At 41.7% G+C, this 19,921-nt stretch overlaps 1 protein-coding gene across 4 annotated transcripts in view; it reads left to right on the forward strand.

Moving 5' to 3' along the window:
* Window positions 1-19,921, forward strand: part of NUDT3 (nudix hydrolase 3) — a 33,048-nt gene that overhangs the window by 3,751 nt on the left and 9,376 nt on the right. For 2 of the 4 annotated variants that reach the window (XM_074850379.1, XM_074850378.1), the window contains 3 exons: window positions 10,608-10,718; window positions 18,665-18,709; window positions 19,466-19,550. In XM_074850379.1, coding sequence (XP_074706480.1) covers window positions 10,608-10,718; window positions 18,665-18,709; window positions 19,466-19,550 — 241 coding nt within the window. Of the gene's footprint in view, window positions 1-556; window positions 787-5,258; window positions 8,729-10,607; window positions 10,719-18,664; window positions 18,710-19,465; window positions 19,551-19,921 lie in introns of those variants that run through there. The other 2 variants (XM_074850376.1, XM_074850377.1) reach the window with 2 other exon arrangements.

Here is a 19,921-nt window from a genome sequence, read left to right on the forward strand (position 1 = left end):
CATATTCCCTTAAAAAAAACATACAGGGAGAATTCATTTAAACATGAATCTCTAATGGAGCAAAAAATACATTTCTTAATTGGGCTGTGTGGAAAAAAAATCTGTATCTGTGTTGTTTCATAAACAGTGAGCCACCACAGAGTGATGCCTCTTTGGGCAGGAGGGAGAACAGGGGAGTCAACAGACTCAGAGAGAGTGTGAACAGACTTCAAAGGCCCTTTCGGAGACCGAACGCCAGGACTCTGCTATTTTCATCTTTTCCAATGGTGTAAACTCCCTTGATATTTGCTGCTTCTGCACAAGTGGGGAAGGAGAGCGTGCAGATCAAGAGATCCCAAGTCTTGCGTTATCTCTGAAATCACTCATTTTCTTGCTTGTGATGTCAGTGCCTCTCAATATTGCTATTATGGTGTTATTTTTAAATAACACAAGTATTTTTTGTATAGACCAGCTGTTTCAATGAGGAAATGTTCCAGAAAATGTCACTAATGTCTTACTATTAAGAAGCAGATGGAAGCCTGCTCAATGGCAGCATCTCTGTGTTATATTTTAACAGAAATAAAAAGGAACCATTTGGCTTTAAGTCCTGCACTGGTGTAGCTACAGGTTTAAGCATGCCTGCATTGTATCTGGTGAAAGGACAAGCTGCTCATTAACAACTGGTATTTTTAAAGACTTTTGAAGGAAATGCTTCGGAAAGAATAGGATCCAGGATTGGTCGTCTTTTCTTAATTGTGAATGAAGTCTAAATTGAGATGAGAAAACAGAACTTTCACACAGCGTCTGGTAAGCGCCCTGGCTCTGCCGCTCTGTGAGCGTGCCAAGCCAATACGGTCACTAAAAGCTACGTTTATGTAGCCCCACAACAGCTTCAGTTGGGGAAAGTAATTTGAATGCAAACTAACCTTTTCCTTCTTGCTTCTCCTGGGTCAGTTTGAAACCAAGCTGTGACGTAATACAGCACTTCACAAATTTTAACTGTAGACTATGTTGATGATCGCACGGTGTTCCTGAGCCATCCTTTGTGCGTTTGCTTCAATTTAAAAATAATAATAGCTAAAAACACTCGGAGTACTTCACTGTTGGGATGTAAAGGGAGCCCAGTGTCATATGATCATCGTCCTTTAGTCCATATAGACTCAGAATCTTTGTTCTGATGGCTCAGCTTGACTCTGTACCTTCCCTTCAGCTACATAAAAGGGTTGTGGTTGAAACCAAATCAAGTTCTCCCTGTCTGTTGCTAACACATTACCACATCTCCAGTAGGATATAGGGCAGTTTAGAAATAGTTCTCTTGCTTGTGCTTCTCCTGTCCCTCTTGGCTGTGCTTGTAGCTAGTTTTCTCCAAGAGCAAGAGAATAAAGCTCTGCAACACCTAGCTTTCATCTTAAAAAGTGTTTAGCTTTTTCGTAAAGGCAGCTTTCATAAACAATTTTACAAGCAATTCCATGGTCTCTTGTACTTTCCCAAACTACAAAAGAATGAAAATTGTTAAATTTTCACGTAATCTACTGGAAGCTCTGTGAGCTGTTGTGAAACTGGAGAATTGAGTCAGTTTTGTTCTACTGCAGCTTAGGGAAAGTGATGACTATGCAAAGAGGAGAGAGCTACTGCACCCCTAGGTGTGTTGAGAAGGACCTGACAGTGGTGGCCGCTGTCTCTTCTCCCCATAACGCTTCTCTGGCACCTCTTTGATCTTAAATTCATTTATCGCCTGACCAGAGGCTGTAGCTGTTTCTCCTACCTTTCTCTCCTCACTCGTCGTGTCCCAGTCCCAGCTGTTTTTTTTAAACTGGTGATCAGTCCCCTGACTTGGTTCATCTCAGCATTCTTCAGACAAGCTATGTGGAGGCAGGTAGAAGCAGTTGGGGGGTGTGCCCAGCTGGGAGTGCTGCCAAAGGACCTAATCTTCTCATGGATGGTCTCTCAAGGTCTGGAAAACACCTCTTCCCCTTCTCAGTCAAAGGAAAATGCTCATGGGCTTGGATTTTATCATTATTTTTTTTTTAAATAAGGAAAATTATCCTGGTTTGCATACCTCTGTGATGGGGTCGCTTAGAAAAATTGAGTAGAACAAAATTAAGAAACTCTCAATTCTACCTTATGTATAGTAAACGTCAGCGTTCAGATGCTGTGTGTGTATATCTATATTAAAATATTTATATATATAATATCCAGCAGTTGGGAAGCAGATACTCAGTTTCTTTAAACAGTAGTTCTTTTTCAGCCCAACTGGGAGACTGACTGCACAGGCTGGTCCAGGATCGTTCAAATTTTGTGTGTATTTATATCAGAATTTGTGTCTCTGTAGCTGTCTTTGTTGTGCAGTGGATAATGCACACTAACTCTTTGTTCTCAGAAATTTCACGTTAACATGTGAAATTCAGAGGGATACAATTACATACTGGGCAGATTTTTTTAAAGATGCTTCAGATGGTTTGAATGTTATTTTCATTCGTATTGACTTGGGTGGTTACTTGTGTAAATAACATATATTGATGTTTGCGTAGAATTAACTACTTATATTTGAAAAGCTTCTCAAGAGTTTTCATGGCTGTAGGGCTTTTGCATGCTTTATTTTATGAATAGGACTTGTTAATCAAAACAATAAGTTTATACATACGCAACTGTTGACATCCAGAGTCATTTGGTCTGCGTAAAAGACCAAAATACTCCCTTCGTTTCTTCTTTTCCCCCCCCCCCCCCCCCCCCCCCCTTATTAAAAAAGGCAGTTTACAAGCTAGCATTCCTTCTGGAAAAAGTCCACCTGGACAAGTTGTGGAAGTACCGAGTGGTCAACAAACTGGTTTTGACATGCAGAAATAGCTTATCGGGTTTGGGGGCTTTTGCTGGGAGTGCCTCCTTATCAGCCCTTTGCTTCTGAAACAAGTGGCTGCTGGTTCAGGCATTTCAGCTGTTTTCTCTGTCCTGTCCCTGCTGTGAAAGGCATGTTGCAGATAATTTTTGTGGTTATCTAAAACATAATTTTGATGGAAGGAAAAGACTCCTGATTATGGTGTTTTTCAGTAAGAGTAAGCAGTCGCTAAAGTCACAAGAAAACTGTACTAACAGTAATATGACCCTTGGTATTTTGAAGCCAGTGTAGCAGTGCAGTACGTGATGGTTTATTATTGTTATTCTAGGAAGTAGCCTAAAAACCAACAGGATTTTCTTTATTTTTTCCTTTATGGTTATAGTACTGTAGGTGCGATCCAAACGCTTGAAATTACTTGAACTTCTTCCAGTTCACCTCTTACTCCTTTGCCAAGACTTATGCTTTACTTTTATCAAGTTCTGTAGCGTGAACACTTTCACCCTTCTAGCTTTCTGTCATTAATTTCCTGCCTCCAGTTTCTAGCTACCGCATTGGAGGTTAAATCACACTATGCCACAGAGCAAGGTGTGGATGTGTGTGTGAAAATAACACTTGTCTAAGGAAATGTGTGTTGTTGAGGAACAGCAATGCTCCTGCGAGGGCAGGCTGTTATGGTCAGGAGAGTTTTTCTGTGCCTTGCTCATGAGGTTGTGTGTATTCCTGTCTTAGCTAAAGCCATTGTCATGCTTAAAGCCAGCTGTAGCCTTGCTGACCACAGGCTGTACTTGTTACTACTATGTGCTAACTTCATAACGTGCCCTGAATACCAAGGGGGTGGGAGAAGCCCTCGTGTAAGCCTTGGCGTGTGTGTTCAGACCATCCTGCATTAGTTTGGCAAAATGTGTGTTTTGTTGTAGTGTAACTGAGCTGTGTTTCTGCCAGTTAAATTAGATTAATTTTTGCACAGCTTTGCTAACTACAGTGTCTCTTCCCCTCCTGTTCCTCTTGAACTCCGTTTGTCAGCGGTTCTTTAGTGTTTAAAGTTGGTTTGATGTGGTTGAATCAAGATCTCAGTTTTGTCAGGTATAAAAGCATTAAGTACAGTAACAATAATATATAGGGACTGTGAGAATGTTTGTTAACTTTGAGTAAAGCATAAAAGATCTTTGTTATGCTGGGCACAGAGCTGCACCGGCTACAGTATCCTGCCTGGTCATAGGGCAAATCGGAGAGCTGCTAGCACAGCTAAACTCCAAACTCCAGAATACAGAGACTCTTATTAAATTAAAACTTTCAAACAAAGACAGATTGTACAGGCAAAAATCATTGAAGTCAGCCATCTTCTCCACCAGTCTCACTACAGTGTGTTATGAGACATGTTACTTTCTTGCAGTCTGTGTTCTGATAAATAATGCTGAAGTGTGGAGTGAGTTTAAATGTTGGGAGGTTTATGCTTTGGTCGCTACGCAAAATACATGATTTTGTGCCTTAATATTGATAGAAGGCATGTAAGAAAGTGCAGAGGCCCTTTCAGTAGCCAGTAGCTATAGATTGACTTCTGGCAGCAGGATGCTGGTTGGGCCAAACCCCGTGTATTTAACATCTTGTCTGCTGTTTCTTAAGTCTGCCAGCTTGATTGTCCTTAGGCTGGCATGTGTGGGTAGGACTGTCTTTTCCTGGAAGTCTGGAAAGTTCACTGCTCATTTTCTAATAATATTGTAGCCCAGCTTCTAATAACACTGTAACCCTTTTCGTCTTTGCTGTAATGCTTCTATGGTTCCTCTTTCTAGGAATCATGTTCCTTATAGCGTAGATACTCTTGTTTTATTTATGGGTGGTGGTTGTTTAAATCCACCACAGCATGAAAGAACGTGGGAATCTTGCAATCTCTGTTCGCTGGGAATTAATTCTCTGCCTTATTTTGGTTGCCTAGTTTTTGTTTTGCAGAGAGCCATTATTTCTGTGGAAAAAGAAAAAAAAAAAACCAAACCCCGATGTGAATACAACAGATTTGTATGTAATTAGGTTGTTTTAAGGTCAGCACTGTGTATCAGGGACTCCCAGATTTATCCCGGTGACAAACTCTTTTCCCCTTTTCCCATGGAGCTCCAAGCTCCGCATGTGGCAGTCCAGGCAGCCTTAGATGTCTCTGCATGTTTCCTGTCTCCTCTGGGGGAAAGTTTTTAGGCTGCACTAGATTTGTTTGGATTTTTTGTTTGCATGCTGCTTTGAAGGTTGCTTACCACGAGGGCTACAATCTAGCACTGTTTAGGAGCCCCTGCTGTCGACTTCAAACTTTGCTTATTTTTCTAACCTTTCTCTTATTTCATTGATTGTGTGTGGGAGCTACTTCAGGGCTGCCTTGTGCATTGCCAAAGAGGCTTGTGTTGCTCATTTCCCTGCTTTGAAATGACATAATTGTCTTTCAAATCCTGGAAAACAGAACTTGGCCGTGTGACGTGATACCTGCAAATGCTTTTCCAAAAAAGACTGCAAGACTTGGCTCCAAAATCTGCCCCCAAAATCTCACATAGGCCAAGAGTCTCAGTAGCCATCTTAAACACAGTTGCCTGGCAAGAATAAAATAAAAGTGTCAACCTTCCGTTGTGTTTTGGCCTGATTTTAAAAAGTAAGTAATTTTTGGTATTTTTTAATGACTATTTTGATTAAAATATCTTCTTTAGTATATACTCGAATGTTCTTATGCAGTAAAGAAGTTAATGAGCAAAAATTTAGGTATCAAAGACATATGAGATGGTCCTTTAAAAAGCTGTACTCTTTATTTTGTAAAATTCATCTTATTGAAAAATGTTTAGTCTAATTGAGCAATTGAATAACATTTTTTATCATGTTATGTTGTAAAATGAATGCATAGTTGCTGTTCTCTGTCTTGGTTTTTTGGTGTAAGTTAGCCTTATGCTATATCACATGCTTATTCTGAAACTTAGAAAATTATTCTGACCTTGTTGTGGTAGACATACAAACTATTACATCTCCCTTCTGCAACCTGCTCAGCTGGTATCTTCGCTTCCCCAGGTATTTTATGTTCACCCATCCGGCTATCGGGGGAAAAGGTTTCTGCAAGGGTATGCATTTCTTATCTTGGAAACAGCATTTGGGCTGTTCTGCCCAAATATTAATTGTTTTCAGAAAGAGGTTGGTTTTCAGCAGATCTCATTTTACTGGCTTTGGGCCAGTTTGTAAAATATTTGAATGATGTTGCCTTGTGACAATATGCCTTGAGAAGATCGGGTTTGTGACCACCTGAGGAACCTAAGCATACATAAGTCTATGGGACCTGATGAGATGCATCCCAGAGTCGTGAGGGAGTTGGCTGATGTAGTTGCCAAGCCACTCCCCATGATATTTGAGAAGTCATGGTAGTCAAGGAAGAACCCTGGTGACTGGAAAAAGGGAAACATTGTGCCCATTTTTAAAAAGGGTAGAAGGGAGGACCCTGGGAACTACCACCCTGTCAGCCTGGAAGATCACGGAACAGATCCTCCTGGAAGCTGTGCTAAGGCACATGGAGGTCGGGGAGGTGATTGGAGACAGCCAGCGTGGCTGCACCCAGGGCAAGTCCTGCCTGACCAACCTAGTGGCCTTCTATGATTGAATGACTTCATCTGTGGACAAGGGAAGAGCTACGGATGTCGTCTAGCTGGACTTCTGTAAGGCCTTTGACACGGTCCCCCGTAACATCCTTCTCTTTAAATTGGAGAGAGATGGATTTGATGGGTGGACTGTTTGGTGGATGAAGAATTGGTTGGATGGTCACATCCAGAGGGTATTGGTCAACGGCTCAATGTCTGGATGGAGATTGGTGACAAGTGGTGCCCCTCAGGGGTCCATACGGGGACCAGTACTGGTTAATATCTTCATGAATGATGTAGTGAGATCGAGTGCACCCTCAGCAAGTTTGCGGATGACACCAGGCTGAGTGGTGCTGTTGACACACCGGAGGGACGGGACGCCATCCAGAAGGACCTGGACAAGCTCAAGAAGTGGGCCCCTGTGAACATCATGAAGTTCAACAAGGCCAAGTTCAAGATCCTGCACATGGGTCAAACCCCTGGTATCAGTACAAGCTGGGGGATGAAGGGGTTGAGAGCAGCCCTGAGGAGAAGGACTTGGGGGTACTGGTGGCTGACAAGGTATGCTCACAGCCCAGAAAGCCCAACGTATCATGGGCTGCATCAAAAGAAGCGTGACCAGCAGGTCAAGGGAGGTGATCTTGCCCCTCTACTCCGCTCTAGTGAGACCCCACCTGCAGTGCTGTGTCCAGCTCTGGGGTCCTCAGCACAGGAAAGACATGGACCTGCTGGAGTGGGTCCAGAGGAGGCCACAAAAATGATCAGAGGTCTGGAACACCTCTCCTGTGAAGACAGGCTGAGAGAGTTGTTCAGCCTGGAGAAGAGAAGGCTCTGAGGAGACCTTATAGCAGCCTTTTCAGTACTTAAAAGGGGGCTTATAAGAAAGATGGAGAAAACTTTTTAGCAGGGCCTGTGATAAGACAAGGGGTAATGGTTTTAAACTAAAAGAGGGTAGATTCAGGCTAGATATAAGGAAGAAATATTTTACGATGAGGGTGGTGAAACACTGGACCAGATTGCCCACAGAGGTGGTAGATGCCCCATAGCTGGAAACATTCATGGTCAGGTTGGACGGGGCTCTGAGCAACCTGATCTAGTGGAAGATGTCCCTGCTTGTTGCAGGGGCGTTGGACTAGATGACCTTTAAAGGTCCCTTCCAACCCAAACCATTCTATGATTTGGATTATAACGACCTTTTTACTTGTTCCTTTTGAATGCGCTGCATGTCTTGGGACACAGGACTTTTTTAGATGTGTGGGTTTTTAAAACACAACAGTGTCTCACCCTCATTTTGAACTAGGCCCCTTTGTCTTGGGAGAGCTCATTGGTAGCAATATCCTGTTTAAAGTTGTTTTAAAAGAATGACCTTGTAGGGCATGTTTCCTGCTTGCTCTTGATGGGATTTCCTTTTTATTAAACAGGAAATAGTCTGATTACATAAAAGTGTGAGAATGACAGGCTTTTCCTTCCCAGTGAGGGTTGTTCATGTTAATTCTATTCAGAAAACGCTCAACTGCCAGAGCAGCTGAAGTTAATTTACTTTGCCTAAAACTGTTGTTTACACCTAAAAGTTCCTACTAGTGTGTTGCTAAAGCATTGTCTTAGTCTGAGTGCTCCAGCAGGCTTTCCTGTACAACTCTTTGTTCAGGGATTTTCTTAGCAGATACTTTTTCTCACAAGTGGAAGGTGGCAGGAGTTCAATGGCATGAAGTGTGCTGTGCTGAGTTTCAAAGATCTGTTTCTGCAGCTTTTTTTAATCTCTTTTTTCTTTTTCTTTTTCTTTTTTTGAGCTGGAACTCTGAATTGAAATTGGAAATGACAAAGGTGATGCTTTGTTACCTGGCAAGAAAGTGTATACTTAAAATGCCCATTACTTTTCTTTTAACTTTGTCCTCAGAATCACCTGCTGACCCGAAGCTAGGAATTTCAGTCCACGCTCTCCTGTGTACGATACTGGTAATGAGTCAGGACAAGGTAAAAGTCCTGTAACGTAATAGGAAAAGGTACCGTGGGGAGATGGCACAGGCCGGCGGAGCGCGTTGTGTGCTGAGCCTGCAGTGGCCAAATATTGGGAAACCAGAGGTGGCTGCTGGTGACGGCCTTGCAGCCCCAGCCACGGTACCTGGCTGCTGTCCCGAGCCTTGAAGGCTCTGAGGATGAATGAAGTTTACATTCCCTATTTAGGCATGGCTTACCGATCGTGTTTTATATGGATTGGATGTTGAGGGGAAAGGAATTCTGTCTTCCTCTTGAAGAAGGCCAAACGCCATGGGATGTTACTATGAAGCAAATGCTGTTCCATTGCAACCGAAGCCAGAAGGTGGGTCAGGCAGTGAGCACCTCCATCAGGAACCTGCAGAATTAAGGTAGCTCGTTCAGCTTAATTAGTTTCTAGTATGTATTTGCCTTAATTCAGTAGACAGACTGGGGAGTGCTCGGGGATTTAAATGGGGTTGTTTGATAAATGATGTTTCTTCATGCATTGCAGGCTTGAGGTGTGGGTTCTGACTGAAGCAGGCAGAGGAGGCTTTGAGACACTATTATTGGTGGGATCCACAGAAAATTGCTGATTAGAGGAGTGCTGACATTTGAGAACACCGAGTTAAGTTCCAGATTTAGGAAAGGTTAGACCAGCAGTTGCCAGAACGTCTGTTGTGACCCCTCTTCAGTTTCTGCCTGAAGCTTTGCTACTCCTGGTTTGAGAGCTGTGGTTTGGACCCCCACAACTGACCCCGGTGTGTTCTAGTCTGTTGGCCCCCCTCCTTTCCCTGTGCCGAGCTGGCGTGGTCTGGGTGGCCCTGGAAATCGAAAAATCAGTTTGCAGGGTGGTCGGTTGGCAGATGAGAATTTTCAAAAGATAAAAGAACTTGGAAACCCTGGAAATCTTACGCTTGTTTTTGTTTCAGAAGTTTAATTTTGAATTCTGTAGGTAGGTTTCCTCTGGATAATTAGTGCAAATCTTTTCATATCCTACTGGTAAATCAACATTTACACAGTAAAGCCTGGGATTTTAGCGTCTTGCAGAGTTTTAACTTTGAAATATCTGATTGAAACTGTTAGAGCTGGCCTGTAACCTAATTGGACTGGTATGTTGGAAAGTTTCTGGAGCAAGTCGCTTTGGCTCTAAGCTTTGTGCCAGTGAAATGATGAAGTATAGCATGATGACTCTAATGAACAAGCTTTGTTTAGAGAGCTGAAAAACAGTATTAGTTTTGTTTTTAGTTTCCATCTCTGCTCATGGATGTATTGCAAGCAGATTTAATAAGCACAGTGTCTCAATATTCTTTGGGAGAATTTTTAGCCAGTTGAGATTGTTAGTTAGCTTTTTTGTTTCTGGAAGACGACAAAACAAAAACTGAACTTGTGCAGAGCAGAATTACACTGGAATACAATGTGTTTCAAGAAAAACTGCCACAGAGCATGCTTATGAAAAATTACTGCTGTGAAAATGGTTGAAGCATTTTCCTGATTCAAAAAAGTCTGTCCTTCTATGCAGCCTTTTCCTAGTGGTCTAACGTAGGCTTGTATTTTGCTTATATCTCCTTGAACAACCTCATCTAAAACAAAAGTAACCAAGTGCTGGGTCCAGAGCTGAACTTTTTGGTGCCTGCTGCAAAAGAACAGGCAAACAGGGAAGTTGAAAATCTGTGTTAAAACAACTGCACATAAATATTTTAGTAGGCAGTTACCTGGCTTGGTATGTCATTAGTGTAATAGAGGCAGACAAGGACAAAGGTACCAATAAAATTAAATCAAGCTACTTCTGCAAAGGGTGAAAGTGCTGAGCAGCTTCTGTGCCATCTTGTGTTGTTGTCTGATGGGTATCCTAAGCTGTCAAGACTACATACAGCAGTGAACTCTTACACTGTAAGTATTGTGATGCTGTGTTAAATAGCAAATCGTTGTTTGGGTATGCAGAGCCATAATTTATTCAGTGATGCGCCAAAGCTGTGAGAAGGTAATGGCTGAAATAATTTGGAGTGTTGGAGTGCCTTGGTGTCACTGATCATGTAGTTTGCAGAGCTGTCTGAAAGGGGCTAAGGAAATTGTCTTGGAAAAAGTGGAGTATTTTCAAGGACTCCTGTTGGACTGGTCATATTTGGAGGTATGAGAGATGCAAGGACAACTTCTCTTCAGCTGGGCTCCGAAAAGGAGCGTTGCCTTGCATTGATACATCGGCTGTGCTCTGCTCTCCGCAGGTGCTGCTGGTTAGCAGTAGTCGTCATCCTGACCGATGGATTGTCCCTGGGGGTGGCATGGAGCCCGAGGAGGAGCCCAACATGGCTGCTGTGCGAGAAGTCTGTGAAGAGGTGAGTCTTTGTCAAGAATGGGAGCTCCTGGAGCTTCGCTGCTGATTGTCAGCCAAGGCTTTGTGAATTTGTTTTCATCTCTAAGGTAAAGAGGAATATAGGGGTCACTGGTGGTATCCCTATTGTATGTGGGAGGGAAACTGGAGTCCTAAATAAAGATAGCATAGGAATGTAATTAAGGCTCTCAGAGTGAACTTCTCCTCGCCTGGTACCTTTAACTGAAAATAGATAAAATTAACCTAATGTATTTCAATACATATGATGATTCTCAGTTTTGTTTTCTCCGTATGAGGAACAGTTTCTTAAGAGAACTTCAAAAAATAGCTGTGCTTTTGTGGAGCTATCTAATACTTGGGTAGAAGGTAGAAATAAGACTTTATGAGCCACTAAAGACACTTGAAATACAGGGACCTCAATTTGTTTTGGTGTAGTACATGTTTTGAGTTTTGTGTGAATAAGAGAAATTGATCATAAGAGTTATAAGGAACAATTCCTAATGTGTTTGTGTTTTTGTGTGTTGTGTTTTTTTTTTTTTTTTACTTGAAGCTATTTCAGAAAGGTGCTCAAACACAAGTTTGATCTGTATGGAAAAGGCATATTTTTCTCTTAAAACTGGAAGAAATTTTTCCTAAGGAATTTAAAGACAACAAATTGCAGTTGACAATATTGTATGTAAAACATGTCTTTAGAATGTGCTTCTGAATATGATCAAATTAGGGAGATGCTTGGATTCAGAAACAATTAAATGATTACATATGGATGACCAAGTAGGTTCACAGTTATATAAGGCAGGATTAAAAATGCTTTCAAGAGGGTTATAAATCTTTGTGCTGCAGAACAGAAATCAAGAGCTAATTGATGGGACTTGGGAGGAAGCTTCTTCAGTAGTTGCTTTATTTAATTGTCTGGTATATGAAGGTTCTCCTCTGAAGTATTTGGAAGTACATGCTGCTGTCTAACAAAATGCTGAATATTTGGGCCTTTGGACTAATTTAATGTGGCAGTTCCCGAGTTGTGTGTTTCTCTTTGGATGTTTTTGTAATCTAGCAGTTTATCAGAAAGATATGAAAGATTACACAGTCAAAGTTTATTTTTTCAAGTGTCCTTAGGTCCCTCTAGTACCGGGGATTGCTGCTTGCAAATTTTGTTTCCAGCTTTAATACAGCTCCTGCTTTTTTAGTAACTCGGTGATCTTTCAAACACATTACAAGCCAAAGTGAGCTTAACCAGAACAATAGACATATTCTTAGCTGCAGACTCCTGCTTTACAACCAATCGTTATTAATAATTAAGTTATTTGATACAGAAGTCAAGGGTTCATTCAGGAGATGCATGGCTTTGCCTTTCAAATCCTTAAAATAAATCTGTATCGACCCTCCCTTCCTCGGGCAGCACAGTGCCTTGGAAGAGTCGCTCTCTTTCCATGACAGCTCGGTGGCTGAAAGGGAGCCTTGGCATGGGCTCAGTCTGCAGTGAAGAAACTGGTTTGGGCTGGCTGAGATAATCCCTTCTCGCTCAGCTGGTGCTCCCTCGCTCACGTGGACCGGTGCCGAATGAGAATGTAATTCAAACTGTGGCAGCCTGGCAGGGTTGAGTCATTCCCAGCGAAGCACCTATCTGCTTGAATGCCACTCGACAAACAGTAAACATCCAGAGCTCCAAAAGCAGCAGGGTTACCCCAACGGCTGACCTCCACGGCACCTAGTAGCTTGTGATGCGAACGCAGGGTGGGAATCTGAAATGGAGCTATCAGCTGCTGTTACGATAAAGGCCTTCCTGAAAGCCGCCTGCAGAAGAGCAGCCTGTCACGTGTATAAAATTACTTGAGCGCTTCTCCAGCTCGTGATGAGGCTTGCTGACACGGGTGGAAAACACAGGCGAGCTTTTAGGTGTGCAAGGTCTTCCTCAAAGAGGTTTGTGTTCCAGCGCGCTGCTTACGATCCGCACACAAAATTATAATGTACATCAACTGTCTTAAGCTCAGTGAGCTGTTTACTGTAAAATGTGGCTGGGGAATGTGCAGGAGGGGAATGTTTGTTATATTACAGCTGTAAAGGACTTCTGTGCCCCCAGTTTCCCGGCTTGTGCTGTTGATTTGGCAGGGGAGGTATTTTAGGAGGCTGCTTGCTGGGCAGCTGGTGTGCGTGCTAGCTGGTAATCCTTGTTCATCCTTTCATGTGAGTCGAGGCTTTTTCAGGTAGATTGTAGCAGACACCGATTTCTGAGTAGGTTTGGTGTCTTTGCCCCTCTCCTGGGACAGGCATGTCTGTGGCTCGCAAAGATACAAGAGGTTAGCTGAGCCAGGTAGAGTCTGCTGCTTGTGTTGGGACAGGGAAAATCCTGTTTCCTCTGTGTCGATGAACACAAAGTAATTTTCATCCTAAAAGAAGGTGGTTTGCGTGCTGGTCAAAGTTATGGAAGAAACTTGTGGACTTGCTTTCACCGACTTTGGTACGGCTTTTCTGTTTTAATAAGAGACAGTTGGAAGAGCTGGAAGGACTCATTACCCTTTCAATTGCTTTTGGTCTTTGAAGATGACAATAGGCTGGTTTTTCTCAATTCATTCTTCTTTGCATGGTATGCATTTGCTTTTTAAAATATGCTTCCCTAAACTAAGTTTTTTAACTTCTGCATTCGCTGTTTTAATTTCCCCATGTATTTGTTTGAGTTTATCCATGTGATTGCTGGAATAATTGTCATAAAAAGAAATCTGACTTTTCCCTCTTTCTGATTTTCAAAATTTGAGAAGACTCTTCCAAAAATGAACTGTTGTTTCTGAGTGAAACCTGTGATCCCTCTGTACCAGTTTGAGTTAGAAGTCCTTGTCCTAGTTTGAGATAGTCCTTATCTGTATTAATCTGTACCAGCAGAAGTATTGAAGTAGACAGGTACCAACACTTGTCACGCTTGCTGTTGTCTGCATAAAATTTGAAGTGACTTGAGTTCTTGGGCATTATTTTTAGGCAAAGCAGCAGTAGACAAGCACGCTAGCTCTGAATGAGAGCAGCCTTTTCAGAATAAAACCACTTATTTCTGACAGATTATTGAAAAATGATGTAGTCGGTCTGACACAGCTGTAAACTCTAGGTGCGTTCTAAGGTTCACCTAAGAAAAATGGTGTGCCCTTCTAAAACAGTCATTAGCGCCAGTGTAGTGTATTTTTTGCTTCTCATTCTTGGATTTTTTTGCTGTTGCATTCTCTTACCAAAATTAATTTTATGTTAGGAATAAGAGTTTTTTATGGGTGTGAGCAACTGGTGAAGAACATGTTTTAGAAATAGATGCCTTAAATTAAACTTATTATAGAGTGACTTTGAAAAAAGCCTCCACACTCATCTGTTAAACCCAAAGGCATTTCATTTTGCACTTACAGCATCTTTCACATCCTGACCTTTAAATACTTAGTAAATGTCAAGTTCTATAAAATTATGGGCGTGTTAGTCGTGCTTTCTTCATGGGAATCAAAAGCCACATAAGTTGTGCTTGATCTGTGATCAAACAGGCAATTGATGCCAATATCAAAAATAGTCCATCGTGATGGTACTTTGATCTGGTTACTAGACCTCTCTCTTTTTTTTTTTTTTTTCATTTCCCCTCTTAGACATGCTTTATAAATAATTTTTCTGTTTCATGTATTTCGTTAGTGGTTTAGAATATGAATATTGATATCTTTCTGTGCTAAAATAGGAAGGCTTTTTTTTTAAAAAAAAATATTGCAAGGACCATGGATGAATGACTGAGATGATGGCATTGAACTCTTCCTAGGTTTAGTAATACTCAGTGCAAATAGTGGACCAAGTTCACTACTGTCTGTTACCCTGTGTACTCTAAACTTCATAAAAATGAGCGCAACATTGTAAAGGTCTTCGCTCTGTCGTGGTATTTAATTTCTTTTTCACAAATGTAAAAGCATATATTGGTTGTAATGCTGTAAAGAATTAGATGAATAAGAGACACAGGAGAGACAGCAAGAAAATTTGCCTAGCAGGTCTGTAATTGGCATCTTTAGAACTTGTCTAAGCTAGCAGTCTTTATGGGTGTGATTTACTACCTTCTCTGCAAGTATTAGAGCAAAGATTTGGGTGTTTTACCACAGTCCTCTTGCCCAGCAGTAATCTGTAGTAGATGCAGGCTTTGAGCCTAATAGAGCAAAGTAAAATAGCTGAAATTCCAACCCACATTTTCCTTAGCTCAGATGGAAGGAAATAAAAGCTGTCCCTAGGAACAGATGGTGTTGCTGCAGGCTGCTTTTTGCATCTGACCCGAACTTATTTTCAGCTTTGAAACCTGAACCTGCTGTTCTTGGATGTCTTCAGTAATTTTTCTTTATTAAAACAAGTTGTTCCATGAGCAGCAGAACTAGTAAAGCTTCATTTCCTCCAGATTTTTGTTCCTTGTCTTGAACGCTCGGCCCACCCCTCTGGGCGTGCGGCAGCGGTTTGAAGTCGTGTGTTGTTTCGGGGCGGCTGGCTGTTGCTGTGACATTGATGCACTCTTGCCAGATCTATCTTTTCCTCCCGTGAGGGCTGCCCTGGACATTGGAAGTTGATCTGGATCTGCAGGGCAGTGAAAAAGCAGCTCATTTTGCAAGCTTGCTCAGTCCTTTTTCATACCTGAGTGTGCCTCTTTCTGGGGAATACTGTTGTTTGACTGATTTATTTTCACACCTGCAGATGGAACAGTTGTTGCTGGTGCTCTCCTGCCCCTTGTTGATGGGTTTAATACCATCCTCCTAGGACGTGTGTGTATTTTGAGGATTGCGGCGTGGGCTCCGTGGGCAGCACTTCTAATGCTTGGTGGGGGGACTTGGGCCCAAATAAATGGTGCTGTCTCTGCCAGACACTTACTGTTGTGCCCCATGAGGGTGGAGGATTCTCAATCCATTTACTACCGAGGAGAAAATTCCTGAGTCATCTGGTGCAAATTAAGATTTAGATCCAGCTTCAATCCTGGATGAGCCTGTGATTTACGCTTTTAACTTTCCAAGAAAATGCTCATTGTCCTGCAGTGAGGATATCGGGAAGGTGCTGAGGGGTTGGCCCATAGGAAAGCAAGAGGCATGGGGCTTGCCCAAAGAGGAGCCTGGCAGTTTTGTTGCTCGTTACCTAGCTTGCTTTATTAGTGATGACAGCTACAGGTTATTTTCTCCAATGCCTTGGGCAACTTATATGTTAGAAACTTGTGTATGAGTATGAATTCCGCTTTCACGTTTGTTCCATTAAATGAAATACATGATTGTACAGAGACTATGACTTTCCTATTTGTGTGTGAATTAAGTGCTTTATCAAAAATAGGTATATGACAATCCAATCGGTCTGTGTTAGATGTCCTGTGTGTTGTCTTTAAAATCCATTATACCAGTAAAATAGGATGAGAGAGCCATTGGTCCCCAGATGTAATGGCCGATGTGCTCTGCAGTTGTTGGTAAGGACTCACTTTATAAAAACAGCCCAATATTTGTTTGAATCAAACCATTAATTTATGTCATCATTTACTACTACATGTGGTAAATTCATACATGAAGAAAACCTTACCACTTTTTTGAGTTGTCAAATGATAATTCAACATGATTTTCCTACAGTGCGTGTTTGTCTTGGCATCGCTTTTTGTGCCTTTTTGGGTGGATAAGCCTAGGCAGAATGGAGAAGGATGAGCTTAGTTTGCAGGCAGAGTGTTATTTCCATCGCCTCTCTGTTTAACCAGAACAGAAGGAAGGGCTCCTCACCTGCCTGTATTACTTCAAGCGCAGTTTTGGAGCTGGGGATAAACTGCTTGGGAGACTGGCTGTGCAGTATTCATGTTTAGTTTCCAGGCTGGCTAGTTGCCTGGAGATAAATTTGTTTCTAGTCAGGCTTGAGAGTTCACTAAACCATCACAACAACATCCCTGGCTTTTGATTCAGTGCCTCTGCAAGTAAGTAAGGAGAGCAGAAATTCAATAGCCTTCTCCAGGAACAAGTGAAGAAAATCAGTTTAAGACAGTTATTTACCTGAAACATTTGATTACACTTCACCTTTTAATATATTTATGTATGTATGTTGTGAAGGCGGAAGCCTTGTGTTCCTTTCTGTGTTATTGCTGGCTGATTGATATGGTTGCTTATCTCAAAAAAACCCCAAAAAACAACCCACCGTTTGAAGCTACTGAAGGAGTTCTTTGAATGAAATTCATTTGAAGTATTTGCCTTCCAGTTCTCTTGTGAGAGAGATTAGTCAAGGTTAGCAGCAACAGTTTTGCAGATGAGGTAAAATCACTCATCCGCAAAGGTCAGAACCAGTTATCTGCCCCTAGCCATGCTGGTGTGCGCACACACGCGTACGTTGACCTTCATGGAATTGCTGTTTGACTCCAGAAATAGCCTTGTGGTTAATAGTCAGTGGTCCACCTATGGGCTGAGCAAAATGTCAGAAACACTGATGAGACAATAAATTTTGCATCCAAAACCGACATAAAAGATTCAGTTGAAAAGCTCCTTCCTAGAAGTAGAGGTCAGGGAGCACATTACAGAAAGGATTATAGATTTCCACGAATGCTTGTAGTAGTGGGAGCTACAAATCCTTCTCTCTTGGGGCAGTTCTGCCATCAGCTGTTGGTAGAAGCAATAGTGAGGTGTGCTCAGGCGGTGTCGTTTGGTATTTCTGTGTGTTCGTTTAGTAGGCTGGGAACTTAACCAGGAAAATATTTTAATTAATAAAAGTTCTTCCTTTCTAAAAACATATAACTGTACAGCAGCTAGTTAGTAGCTGAACAAGTGGGAAACGGTGTATCTCAGCTGCTCAGGACAGGGAATTTGTCTTATATTTAGTTGCCCTCACCCGAACATCTTTATTTTAAAAAAAAAAAAAAATTTTTTTTAATTAAAAAAAATTTTAATTAAAAAAAAAAAGCTGGACATAATCAGGTCTATATAACTTTTCTGTAAGAGCAGAGACACCATTTTCCTGAACTGTTTAGGATGTGTCCGAGCTGCTAGAGACAGCAGCTGAATTTACCTTCCCAACGTGGCTGGGTTGTATGCCAGATTGTGCGTGTTGTCTCAGAGCAATTAAGTCATGAAGCAAAATCTCATCTTGTCTGTAGCATTTGAGTTCCAACCATTTAGAGTTGTAAAAAGAAGGGAATGTAAATTTTTGGGAAAAAAAGAGGGGTCTGGGGGCAGAAGATTGGGATGGCATTTTGCATGCACGCATGATGCAACACCAGAGAGCAGAGGCGAGAAACAGCACTCTGAGAAAGCGACTGAGCCACAGCAGTGAGTGGATGTATAAAAAGTGACAGCAAATCAGATAAAGTGGGTAGAGCCTCAGTAGTATTCAAGCAGAAGACAAAACTGTTGCTTAGATCTTCTCTTGATTTGTGTCTGTGCTTGATTCAAAAGTCTTCTTTCAGCGTGCATCTGCATTTTGTGTTCTATCAAAAATAGTCTTGTTCCTGTTGCGGAGGCCCCATTACAACATTGAAAGTATTTTATGTTTGTATTAGCTTACTTCAAACGTATGCAGGACATCCCTGAAATACCTAGTAGCTGTCATGCTGGTGTAAGTGGATGTCTTATATGTATTTTAAAGTTATTTTCTTAAACGATAATTTTAAAGGGGTAAAACTGCTAAACCCCAGAGTAAATTTTATCCATAGTCTATAATAACCTTTAGAGGAGATTCTGATCATTTGGAGTACATTGGTATGCAATCATCAAATAATTTTTTTTCCCCTCCACATTTAATTCAGAATTGTTTGAATATAGGAAAAACTTCTGGGAATGAATGCGTGTTTAGAGCTCGTGATACATTTCTGTCATTTTTCTTGTGACTGTGTTATTTTCAGATTAACAAAATTTTACAGCATTTGCTTCCTGTTCTAAAGGAACTGCGCCTGCACAACAAATAAGGAAATGTGTACTAACCTGTTGTTAAAGCATGTTTTTTTTCTCTTTGAACTTTTCATAGGCTGGAGTGAAAGGGACGTTAGGAAGATTAGTGGGAATTTTTGAGGTAAGTTTCAGACACTGAGGCTGTGAAATTTTGATGCAGAAAATTGTCTTGGAATAAAAATCACTTCCTAGTTTGTGAAGTAAACTAGATAACTTGTTTGAAAGAAAAAGTTTAAAACTCCCTGTTTAAATAAAAACGTATACTGATCTTCCCAGTGATTATCTGCAATTTCCCCTTCAGTTGAAATCATGAGTGATAAGCCAGTGTAACAGTGACTATTTTCAGTGCCTCCATACCTTTCTTGCTGCCAAAAGAGGCCACGCACCAGCTGGGGAGCAAGGGCTCTCCTTTGTTCCTTAGCACCTGCCATCACCCGGTGCCAAACTGGCCTCTGCAACTGGTGGAGCGTGTGCGGTCACACCTGATGAGTGCTGCTGAGACACATGGTCAACAGGTACCAGACACAGCTCTTTTTATAGTTATTTTTTCACTAACTATTTCGGAGTTGTGTGAAATAGATAAAAATCTTTCCTGTGGTTTTGTTTTTTCACCAGCTGAGGAACTGATTTATAAGCATATCCATCCACCAAATACTTCCTTACAGATTAGGAACTGGACGTTTTGGCCGCAATCCCTGTTAATACTTTCAGGCGTCTCATTTAGAACGCAACAATTTTTAATAGCTAAGAACAAGCTACATTGTGAGAGGTACTGCAGCATCATAGTGAGGCAGCTTGCAGCTTGTAGCCGCCATGTGCCCACCTGCCTTTTTTCCCTTGGTAGCTTTGTTGTTATCCTGTTCCCCTTGCCTTCTAGAATCGGGACAGGAAACACAGGACATATGTTTACGTACTTATCGTCACAGAAGTGTTGGAAGACTGGGAGGACTCTGTCAATATAGGTAAGCTCTTTGTACTTGCTAGCATTAACTGGTTTGATGCAGACAAAACACGTCAGTTTAGCATCCCTCTGGGAGCTGGAATCCTTGTGAGAGTGGTCAAGAAAAGTTGCGGTGGCGTGCTCTTTGGTTGCTTGGCAAAAAAAAAAATTGTGGTCAAATTGATGCTTTTGTAACCTCTGTGGCCCAAGAGTAGTCAATTCAGCTGTACAGCTGCCTCTACAGCAGCTTTTGTATTTAATTCTTGCACTTTAAGATACAAAGCAAAGAGCATGAAGAGCTGTCCCTTCTAAGACTAGAAGAAAACATACATGGGCCATGTGGGATTAGTCGTTCCCCATTGTCTTTTGAAATCTTTGCGTTTAAATCGCGTT

The sequence above is a fragment of the Strix aluco genome, chromosome 25 (genome assembly GCF_031877795.1).
Source record: "Strix aluco isolate bStrAlu1 chromosome 25, bStrAlu1.hap1, whole genome shotgun sequence".
Taxonomy (NCBI): Eukaryota; Metazoa; Chordata; class Aves; order Strigiformes; family Strigidae; genus Strix; species Strix aluco.